At 28.1% G+C, this 12,585-nt stretch overlaps 1 protein-coding gene across 1 annotated transcript; it reads right to left on the bottom strand.

Moving 5' to 3' along the window:
• Positions 1–6,492: 6,492 nt before the first annotated feature.
• LOC145839082 (leukotriene A-4 hydrolase-like) lies at positions 6,493–9,560 on the bottom strand. The gene is made up of 9 exons (XM_082946694.1): positions 9,543–9,560; positions 9,195–9,263; positions 8,705–8,932; positions 8,407–8,547; positions 7,871–8,077; positions 7,434–7,682; positions 7,141–7,266; positions 6,905–6,994; positions 6,493–6,801 (listed from the first exon to the last, which is right to left on the bottom strand). Exons 1-9 carry the CDS (start codon positions 9,558–9,560, stop codon positions 6,493–6,495), a joined length of 1,437 nt encoding a protein of 478 aa, XP_082802820.1.
• Positions 9,561–12,585: the final 3,025 nt, after the last annotated feature.

Genomic DNA, 12,585 nt, shown 5'->3' with positions numbered 1-12,585 from the left:
GGTCACTTGGTCTACTCTTGGTAACCCTGAATTAGAATCAATGTATAATTTCAAGAAACTCATTCTATTATTAAGTATATAAGAAATTTATTTTAAGTAGATATTTCTAAACTTATTTTATACGGTCCTACAGTATACTTCTTTTTAGATTAATCTACGTCTAACGGTTTAAATTCTGTTTAAATACGTACTTAATTTTGAATTATCATTGATGTATGACTCTTTTTTAGTATTAGTGGTGCATTATTTTGTGCTCAATGATAACAAAGTAACTGATATATTAAAACTAGTTGAAGTAGATTAGCCTTAAATTTCATAAATTAGGTCAATATTTATTATTTAGTTATAGTCACTTACGTGGATGCAAAGTACATTATAATAACACAGTTACTTAATGAAGTAACTCATAAGCCTAGTTGGTTAAAATTTGTTTAAAGTTTTTTATTTAAGAAATTTTTTTGTCACTTTTTATTGATCTATAACACGCCGATATTAGAATTTTTTAGTTTTTATGTTTTATTTGTAAGTTTTTTATAGTACACCAAATAGAGTTAATTTAAAACTTAATAAAGTAACTATATACTTAAATATGAAAAATAGACTAATTTATTTGTTATATTCAAAAAGTTACAACTTCAATTGGTTTAATCATAGTAAAAATATCTATCAGTGATACATGAAAAAATTTGTTTATGATATTTCTAGTAAGAACATTTACTTCATGTTAATTAAAAAAAATTAAATAAACGACAGCTTTAGTTAAGCAATTATAACAAAGTTTATGAAAAATCAAACAAAATTATTTGAAAAAATAAAATTTAATGATATTTTTACGTTTCCTATCATTACTTTTTAAACAAAACGGCTCTGAAAGTTTTTCACTAACAAATTACGATTTCGGACATTTTTCTATTGCTGGAAAAAGAAAATATTTTTTTATCATCATATCTTCATCAATTACTTCGTGTTCATCAATGATGTAAACTTGCGTTTTCAATTTACAACCATGAGCATTCAAGCGGTAAAATATAACCAACTTGTTACTGATATTCAGTGCATGAAAATCTTGCTGATAGTTATATCCTTTATTTCTTATAACAAGATTGAACACAGAAAATTATAAAGATACTATCATGTACTTCGGAGCACTACTACTTAATTCTCAAAGCTAATGTAATTACAAATACTGAATTATAGACGTTATACTGAACGTAGAATGACTGAAATTAGGTACAACCATAATATAAAAATTCCCATTTATTATCACGATGGTCATAGCATTCGACTGAATTAAAGATTACTTGACGGCGTAAATCAAATCACATATCTCGACCCCCAGTAACAACAGTTTTACCTTAAAAATTGTACAAGACGCAATATATCTTTTGTCATAATATATCTGCAATTTCGGTCCATTTGTCGTGTTTTGGGTCAAGTTTAAAACAGCCCTTAGTATTACTAAACTCTTTATGACCGAAGAACACGTATAGACTTTTCATGAATCCACAAAAAATTTGACCACCAACACCTGCTAAACTCCTCCATTGTTTTGTTTTTGCACAATAAATTTTCAAAGAATACGTACTTTGCCCTTTTTTATTAAACCTATCAAGGACGTAAATTTCAGAACCAATTACAGCTGCTTCGCCGTAACACCTTGGCATCATCAATGGGCTCAGTCTAACAGGTGTCTTGAAATTCAGAACTTAAAGCTGAAAACTTCATTCGTCACGCCATTATTTTTTACTTCCAAAAACACTAATGTTAAATTCATCCTGCCTACAATAGCGATTTTTATTCAAAACTGAAAATGTTAAGCTACTGTTCATTTTATATATGACAAAAGTTGTGTTTTAAACCTATAAAGCTGATATTAAATTAAACTTACAACTTATGGGTTTAATTGAAATTTAATCGATAACTTTTTAAGTTTATACACTTGTCTATATTGATTATGTTTTAATTGTGCTAAAATCAGTTTGTTATCATAATGACTCACAAACTGGTGTTTCTACATTGAATTATTAGTTGGTCTTATCACTTTTGTAAATTAATCAAAACTTTGCAAGTGTTATTGATAAAGGAAGTGATTACCATTTAAATTGTTTTTATTTATATCAAGTAAAAAATACAAACGGTATTTTTGTTTTAATAAACAGCTTTATTTGTTCAAGATGCTTATGTATAAAGTGAACAAGTAAAATGTGAACACATATTACTACTACTAACTTAAACTTTATAGACATTACTTACTATTAGCCTTATCAAGTAAATTAACAATTATAGGCATATTTTACACTTAATACACTATTTTAACAAAGATATGTTAGCTAAGTTTTGAAAAATATTCAAAGTAGAATACAACACGGTTTTTATGACTGATTAAAAAAAGGTGCTAATTTGTTCAAAAAAATCATAAAATTACAAAAAAATCCAATTTTCAAGCTTAATTTAATATTAATGGCATACAACTGACCATCTTAACATAAATAATCATATCTTCGTAAATATAGTTTGAAGTTTTAGTAAGTAATGTTATTAAAATCAAGCTAAATAAACAATATGGTGATTGTGAAAAAAATGCTTAAATACGTACTTAATTATATTTGACTATAAACTAATAAAAAGTTTGAAAATTTAGGAAGTGTTTGTGTTTTCAATTGCTTTTATATTAAAAAACGTCTCTATACAAAAAAATAAAACCGCAAGAACTTTATTCTGGCTGCTATTTTTGTTTTTACCCTAACTAACTATCAGTCTACATATGTAAATAAAATAACTAAACGAAACTTCCCTTTCTCCAAAAATGTTCTACTAATATTATTCATTAGAATTAATTTATTACAAGACATAATTAATATTATTTTAAAAGAGTTTATAAATAATTTGAACTTATAGTTGTTTTATAAAAATTGTTCATCCTTTAACTTTCTAAAACTTCCTATAAACAATTTGCTGTACAAAATGTTTTGAAATATAATTAAATGCATTATTTATTTTTCCTTTTAACTGATAATCAACTTAAACAATTTAAATTTTATAATTCATTTCTTTCAATAGAATGTTATTACAAATTTTCAAAAGCAAAAAATACGACAAATCAAAAACAAGCAATTTTTTTTTCCCTATCGACTATTTTTCTTTAAAGCTTAGGTTTAAATGTATTTAAATTTTTATAAAAAAGTACACTTTAGGAAATTTTCATCTTTTAAGTTTGTTTTTTCAACGTTAAAATAAATACACTAAAGTGAAAAATAAACTTTTTTAAAACTTAGTTTAATATTTGTATACTGTATTAAACTATTTAGTATTTTTTTTACAAATTTATAATATAAAGAATATTCTATAACTATTTGTAAGTAGGTAACAGGGTTTCGTCGAGCAAAGTATCAAAAACTTGGAGGAAAGCCCTTAATTAAAAGATAAATAAAAGAAAAGGCTAACTTAAAAAAAAATATTTTATAAATCATTTAGACTGTTACAAAACAATGTCTAAAGTATTATATTGAGTTAAACTTTTATATGTATTAGTAGTACGTAACACAGTATAAGTGAAATACTTAAAAGCTTTCGATAATAATTTTACGTAACATTAAGAAATAAAAGTACTAAGAGAAATACTCAAACATTCAAAGTAAATATCAATATTATATTGAATTCTTAAAGAAAAAAAAGCTCGAAGAAAATGAAATCGTATATAATTAAAACTCAATGGTTTAGTTTTTTTTGTAATAACTTTTTAAGCAAGTATATATTTTTTAAGTATTAGTTGTTATACCTAATAATGTAGTTACACTGTTACTAAACTTTATAATATGGTGTATTACTTAATTAAGATGATAGTTTTAAAAAAAAAGTTGCCCGAACTAATAATTTTAAATGTGCATAAATTGTTTAATAAATAGAATAATTTTCATTTTCTATAGCCTAGCAGAATTTTTTTTTAAGGTATATATTTTTCATTTATGCTAGCCTAAAGAACTAGTAACTATTTACAGTCATCGAAGTTAATATTAAAAAAAAAGAACTGAAAAGTTTTACAGCTTAAATATTGAAAGCTAATTTTTTCAAGCTTATAACTAATCACGAAGCTTGAATATCTTACCGTTTTTATATAAAAGTACTTTCAATTTACAACATTTGCTTGTAAAAATTCTGGTTTTAAACCTGGACAACTTTAAATATTTTAAAATATAAAAATAAATAAAACCAAATAAAAAAATTCAACCAAACAATATTTAAAGTAAAGTGAAAACTATTAATTTATTCAAAATATTTTTTTTTTTCACAAATTCTTAAATTTATCATTTATTTGTTCAACTAATTGAAAAAAAAAACGTAATTAACAAATTCTAAAATTCATGAACCTTAAATTGTCAGAATTTGAATTGTCCAAATGTGAATAGTTTTTAAAATAACTTTAAAAATAAAACGAGTTTAATTAAAATAGTCAGAAAATTTAATACTTAATTATAAATCATATAAACATTTTCTAACTCGTTTTATCACCGGTGAACTAATCAAAAGAAAAAATAGTTTAATAAAAATTTAATCAACATCTACCACTTAATCCATTTTATTTATTATTAAAAAAAAAACTTAGTAGAGCTTTGCACGCAAAACATCGATTAAACCTATTCATTAAAGTGCTTTCAGTACGTGCCTTTTCCATTTACTGCTGTTTTTAGGACTACTTTTGCCAATTGTTTTAAAATAAATTAATTTAGTATTTATCTTCGTTAAATAAAATAAAAGTCAACATACATAAAATAAAACACATTTAATTAATCGTAATGAAAATCCTTATAACATTGTGAGGATGCAAGTAAACTTAATACCGAAAATAGTAAAAGCCGGGTTCTGAAATAAATTCAAACATTTCCGACAGCTTCTACCTAACAATTTATTAAACGTTTGATTTATTGAATAAACATTATATTTACCTTTTTTTTTGTTTCTGTTAGAATAAACCGCTTTTTTACGAAAATATCTTGAAACGAAAGAAATTTCTAAACATTGTTTGACATGCTTTATTTAGACAGTAATAAAGTTTTAAAGCTGTAAATACTGATGCAAGTAAGTACAATTTACGGTTAGTCAGAACTTTACGCTGTTAAATCATAATTGCTAAATAGTATAGCTCTCTATGTATAAGCACAAAGAAATACCGCACATTTAAATAAGATTGTCACAAATAAAAGAACAGCCCATCGAGCAGAAATCTCAGGCCCGTGATTCAACCGAACTAAACTTTTATAAATATTAATTTACATTTGTAAAAGTTTTAGAAGAACTTACTTTGCTCTTATAAAATAAAGCTAGTAGTAAAATAGTTGAAAAGAAATTGTATCAAAGTTTGTTAAAAAATTCAAATTCAGTGTACATTAAAACCAACATACAAATGCAGCGGGGGTTGGCACGCTGGCCAAAATTCGGCCCTTGGTGCCAAAGTCTTGAGGCACTTTTTAACTAAAAATGTACTTTTTTAAAATAGCAGAAAGGTAAAACCTGACTTTAAAAATTCAGGCTCTTAATTTTACCATAAGTCTATACTTGTGGTATTTTAATGATACACTTATTGGTTTAAAACAGGGGTGTTATATTAATTACCACAACCATTTTAAAAGAACTGAAATTTTTGAATAGAATGTGATCCACGACTTAAAAAGGTGTCCTGATATACATTGGCATACAAAATCTACTTTTATGTTATTTTTAACTTGTTCTGTTTTTCTCTTGCTAGATATAGATTATATTTGATTAAAATGTTACTTTTTAACTGAGGATCTCATTTGAATTACTCCAAACTAATGAAAAATTGTTTAGACAATAAGTTTAATAGTTTGAAATGATGCAATTTTTAATACTAAAGATAATTTCATTTTAAAATTTGAACTAGTTTAGTTATGGTGTCGTACCAGCATTATCATCCTACTTTTTTAACTTAATTCAAAATTTGTTATTTCAAATGCTTTTTTGGGGAGCCATCTCTTACTTTGCATCCTTAAATAAAAATTTATAGAAAAGTGTATATTTGTTTTAAACTATCATATTTATCGAGTAAAACAATTAATTATTTAAAAAAGTATCCTTAGTTTTAATTCATTTTAGTATAAGTGGTTATTTAATGGTCATTAAATTACAATTACGCTTTATTGTTTTTATATTATTTTTTAGAAATATCGATTCTTGAAAAACTTCTTTTCAGTAAAACTTTCACTTATAAATGATCCACACTAGTTATTTTTATTGTTCCTATCCCACTTAAAATATTCAAAATAAGGACATTTTATAGTATAAACAGTGTAAATTTAATTTTTGCAACCTCCTATTTTAAATTAAATTTTTTAGTTTGATATTTAAAGACTATTTTAAAAATACAACACTATAAAATGAATTAAATTCATTATCTAAAACCTACGATGAAAAAAAAAGTATTTTATAACAAGCTTCCGCACAAAACTTATTAAAACTAAAATACGACGAAAACTTCTACTCGAGGTGAAGGTCCTTCTTGACTGTTTGCGCGGTGATCGGGTGCATTGTGGACACGTTCTCGTTGTACGCTTCGATTATCATCGGCCTGGTCACCTCCCACGCGTACAAGGCTCGGTACACCGGCCTGATGAACTTTTCCCTTCCCTGCATCACGGCGTACTTGACTGCCGCGTCCGCTTGGCTTTGCAGGTGTCCTTTCAACGCGAGCTGGAACCAGCGGCTCTGCAGTTCAACGTTTGTGCTTATTGAGAACTGGTACAAGCTTTCCATGGCGGCCAACTTGTCTGCAGACAGTGTTGTTTCCTAGACAATTATTAGGTTGCTAATTTTCAAACTTAATATTTATTTAAACACTGGCTAAATGATATTATTTAACAAAGAGTCATATAATTGAAGTATATCAAACCTGCGTCGAAAGCTCTCCAAGAAATACCAACTTCTGCATCGGAGACAAATCTTGAACTTCTTTCGCTTTAAAGTTGCCAGTATCTTCAGCCTACAAAAGTAGCTTCAGTATAAAAAAACAAAACAATACGTTTATCTTAGTAAGTATAAATTTAAATTACTTAAGCATTACATTATGTAAATAATATATTCACAGCATATTTTTTTATATGCAAGTAAAACGTAAACATTACGAACCTCGACCCATTTATTACAGAGATCTTTGCAGGTTTTCAACAAGGAATCATCGTAATCAGGAATTACAGGAGGCATTCCAGGAGTGTACATCCAGGCATCCCAGTCAACTTTGTTGAGTACTTCGTGCTGTAAAGTTTATTCAGTTTGTTTCAAACTATGGTAAGTTTACCTTTGAGAAAATGTTGCTTTAGATTTGTTTTTTTTTGTTTCGCTTAAAAAAAAACTTGCGTAGTTTTTCTCATTAAAAATAACTGTTTTGTTATACATTTTCTATTTATAAACAAACAACAAACCTTGTCGCTGAAGTACTGGTACAAGTGCTCCTTCCACTCGCCTGTTGAAAGCGACTTGTACTTGAAGTGGTTCACGTAGTTCAGCAGGTAAGCTTCGAAGACTTCAGCGCCGCCCAAAATGCTTTCCAAGTAGTACAAGAAAGTGAAGCCTTTTTCGTAAGGAACAAGAGAAAACGCGTCTTCTGGGTTGGTGGTTGACAGGTCAGGAACCAGACATGTCAGGGGATTTGTTGCACCCATGCGTTTGATCTTAAGTTTTTTTTTTTTGATAATATAATTTTTATACAATAAGATTTAGAATTCTTTAAAGATCAAATCATAGTTTAACAAATTATCAATTTATATTAGTTTTTAAACAAAATAAGTTTTATCAATACCACTTATAAGAAACTGGCTTATTACTTCTAATTATTATGGTGGTCAAACTAGTTACTTACAGTCTCCTCGAGTGCTCGTGTTCCCTTGATCGCGTGAAGTTGTGCCTCTTGTCTGCCTTTCGTCTTTTCAATGATTCTACGCTCGAGAAATCTTGTGAAACCTTCGTTCAACCAAAAGTCTTCCCAGGACTTGTTGGTTACCAGGTTTCCAGTCCAACTGTGCGATATTTCGTGAGCGACAGTGGATGTTAATGAACGATCTCCGGTCTGTTATAGTTAATTAAAAAAAAATGATAACATTTTCCGGTATAGGTTTATTGTTAAAATCTTCCAAATTGTTTAACAGTTTGAAATTGTTTAAAACTGCTCAAGACTATTCAATTAAACCAACGTTCTGTTAATAATTCATTATCTTTTTTTTTTTTGACTGAAATATAGTTTTCAAAATAAAACATAAAACATTGAAGGTTATAATATTGTCATTAACAATAAATTGATTTGAAATCTTTCATATATAACTTTAAAAATATAACTTTACAATTGCTTAAAACTTAATTTTTTTTTCACCTTAATAATTTTATAAGCAAATTACTAACGATAAGTCCAGGTGTGACAAAAGTCAGGTTTGGATTTTCCATGCCGCCAAAAGGAAAAGAAGGAGGAAGTACGAGCAGGTCGTAAGTTTTCCACAAGTATGGACCGACCATTGCCTCTGCCGTTTGTATGTACTCCTCTGTCTATATAAATTGGTTGCATCAAAATAATATAATAAATTTTGTTTGATCTATTTAATGTATAAAAAGCAATATTTCTAAACCCAAATTATTTTTAAAAAGAATTTTATATTTTTACAAAAAAACTGTAAGTTTAGATAAGTTTGATAATTAGTCTTACTTCTTCGAACTCCCACTGCGCCTTTTCGACCATTTCTTCTTCGCACCACACGCTCGATCTTGGCCCGATCTTTCGCGAAACCAGGTTTCCCGCCACAATTGCGACAAGGTAGGCGGGAATGGGAACTTTCTGCTCGTAGTAGTAAGTGGTAGTTCCGTCTTCATTCACCGTCTTATCCTGGCTTTTAACTCCGCCCATCAGAACCACTATTGGCGTTTTTACCGATACCTAAATTATGTTAAGTTGATTTATGGAAAAAGGGTAAAAACTTGAGATGACCAAGGTACTCGTAAATTCAATGTAAACTAAAAGGTAAATTTTAAAACACTATTGCGTTTGAAAAGTTGTTTACAGTAAGACAACAAAAGTTTTGTGTTATTAAGCAGGCGAATAAATAAATTTTTATTTTAACTGTTTTTAGAAATACGTAAACTTGATAGTAAGCTTTTTTAAAGTAAAATTAAAATAAATTTAGTGAAACTAAACAAACTTTTGCATCAAACGTGGATTTAACTGCAGGTGTATCTTGGCAAGGCATCATCGTACGAGCATAAATTGACTGTAAAGATTAAAATATAAAAAATATGTTTAGACTCATATTAGTAACATCTTTAATTTATGTGCATTTTTTATATAGAATTTAAATCAATTTTTTAATTTTAATAAAACCTAAACTACGTAAATGTAAAATTATTTTAAAATTAAAAAATAATCATTAAGTTATACTTCATACTTATATTAAAAATTTTATAAAACCTTTATAATTAAAAGTTTTCAAGTAAGTATTTTAGATAAATACTTAAATATATGAAGCAAAAAAGTAAACACTGTGCATTACCTCACACTGACTGTACATGTAAGGGTGAGTTTTACCCATGGTCTGTTCAGCTTTCATCCATTGGATTGCCTCTGCCTTAGGCGAGTTTTTGTAAGAAATGTGCAGCTCAAACGTTTCATTTCTGTAGTGAGTTGTAGTTTGAAATATTTGTAAAATTTGTTGGAGTATATTTTATAAAAATTAACGTGATTTGTTATTAAACTTACTCATTAAATTTAGGACAGCGGACGGTAGATGTGGACAGCCTGCCGAGAACAAGCGAAAACGAGTTGTTGCCCAAAGTTTTTAAAAATTTACCCTGGGTGCATAATCGTCTTCGTGCAACTTTGTTCCCTCGTGCAATTTGGTCTTCGTGCAATTTAGACCCGTTCCCGTGTTTTTATGCTCAAATTTTAGCAAAACTGTATAAGTTTAATTGCTAATACAAAAAAATGTTCTTTGGCTGTTATGATTTCAGTCAGTTTTAAGACTTTAAATTTTACTTCAAACTTTAAAAAATAGTTTGCTTTAATCATCTTTGACTGAAATTACACATCAAAAATAGTAATTAAGTCATCATAGTTATTTCCAACAAAAATCTATTACTAAAATTACTTTTCAGTTTTATTTTGCTCTAAGAAGAGTTTTTACTTGTTTTTGAATATTCATTAATATTTTAAACTATATTTAATTCAAAACGTTTATAAACAAAAAGTTTAAATAATAATAATAAGTTTTAAAATCAAGTTAAAAGCAAATAAAATTGTATGGAAAAAGATTTATAGGTACTAGATTTGTTTTGATATAAACTAATTAAACTTACTTGACTTTAGTTTAAGTAAAAAATAAAATGTTTAACAATCAATAAACTTATATAGTTTATTGTTTAAAAAACTTTTAAATTCACTAGAAATATTATTACACAGATTTTTATTTGGTTGTTGTACACATTTCATTAATATGACAAACTTTTTTTAAAATTTAGTTTGAAAGTTAAAAACTACAAACATTTTCATTTACAATTATTTACTTTAAGTTCTCAAATTAATGGCAGTTTATTGAAAATAGCTTCATAGTTTACAGAAATATAAAAACACCTTAAAATGATTGACCCAAGCACCAGTTCAAACCCTGAATTTTTCAAAACACTTCACACTTCAATCGAGTGGCTGGTTGACTTTGAAGAAAAAGTTCTCAAGGGAAATGTTGTTCACAAGATGCAAGTCGTTGACGCAAATTACACTCAATTAGTAAGTAACTGTTTAAGCTAAACATAACAGATTGATCATGGACTTTTAATACAAAAATATTGTTTTCAAAATACAATAAAATCAGTTCTGGTTTAAAAACAGTTTTAACATTGTAGCACTTATTCTTGACCAAATCATAACTTTAGTACTGCGTATTGTTTTTATTATAGCTGTCGTTTAAAAATCTTTGCAAATATTTAAGCTACAAACAAGGTTTGGATGCAGATGAACTCACAATACCTGGGTTGCAAGTCAATGGCGATTCTGCAGAATATTCAACTTGTGACGGAAAATTTGGAACGGCATTGAACATCCAGCTGCCGAAGTTTAATGGGTAAGTATAAAACTAAATCACATCAAACCTTAAGTTGTACGAAATATACTCTAACTTGGCAAATATTTTAAACTACAACTCACAACAGAAATGAAACGTTCGACTTGAAAATCTCTTACAAAAACTCGGTTACAGCAGAGGCAATCACATGGATGAAAGCTGAACAGACCATACGTAAAACTCATCCTTACATGTACAGCCATTGTCAGGTAACATTAAACTTTTGCTGCTTTTGTTTGTGTAAAAAATTGCCGAGTTTAAGTTGTTCGTTATATTTTTTTTGGTAGTTGTTCGGTAAGATTTTTTTTGTGTTATCAGTAAGTTTAGGGTGTAACAAAGCTTGTTCATAGAATCTTTGAAATAAAGTTTTAACTATTATATTATTACAGTTTATTTTTGCTCGTACGATCTTGTCTTGCCAAGATAGACCTGCAGTTAAATCCATATTTGATGCTAAAGTTAGTATAAAGTTTTATTGTTTACTAATTTAGATATAGAATTGAACGACAAAAATGTTTTAAGAAAACGATTTTTAGATGGTTGAGCTTTAGCTTAAATAGGCGGTACTAGAGGAACTTGACAATTTTAACCAGTCTCACGACAACTATAATTTTTTACTTCTGATTTCAGTAGCCTTACAACCTTTTCTTTGAGGTTAACATTGAAAAAGTAAAGTCGATACCGTAGATCAAATTCTTTTGTGAGTAAAAACAAGTCCTTATAATGAAGGTTTAACGTGTGCTATTATTAGTAGCATAAAACCTTATTTTGAAAGTGTCAATTGAATTTTCTGCTAGGGTTGCCAAGGTTGTAAAACTACTGTTATCTAGACCTGATTGACTATAAGCTCTATGATTAAAAACACTTCTTTAGAACTGCTGCATTGGGGATTAAGCTTGAAAACAATGCATTGTTTTTACTACACTGCTTCGTTACTATATAAAAAAGTTCGAGCAGCTCATTAATGATGATAAAAGTTTCCATTCATCTTCTATAAGAATATTTTCGGGTTTAAATTTGTCGTTAGCCTTGTAGTTCTGGACACTTGTTTTTAATTTTTTCTGATTTTTTTAGCATTAGCTAGGTTGAGTTCCACCTTGTTTCAACATCTTGCACAAGTAAAAAGGCTTTTTGCATTGACACTGATAAACCTAAATTGACCTGAATTTTTTCGTTTCTTGCCCGCTATAGAAGAATGGTTAAAGTGACCAATAGTTTGATGGCCTTGGCTATTAACACACTTATGTTACTTTCTGCAAACTATCAGCTTACTTTGTTTTGGAGCTGGGAACAAACTATCGCTGTCTGCTTTATTGGATGATGATGATGATGATGATTTTCTACCCATTGAAATTTCTCTTTGAATTTTTGAGTTCAAGTGCTTTGGTAAAGAAGACTACCTCTTTTAATGAGTTTATTGCAAAAACTGCGAATTGCATAACAAGGGTCTTCCTATATTACGTTTGAAAAACTCTATTTG

The sequence above is a fragment of the Thalia democratica genome, chromosome 6 (genome assembly GCF_965202585.1).
Source record: "Thalia democratica chromosome 6, ktThaDemo2.hap1.1, whole genome shotgun sequence".
NCBI classification, from domain to species: Eukaryota; Metazoa; Chordata; class Thaliacea; order Salpida; family Salpidae; genus Thalia; species Thalia democratica.
Note: the sequence above shows the minus strand (reverse complement) of the source record. Positions and strands in the feature narration are given on the sequence as shown.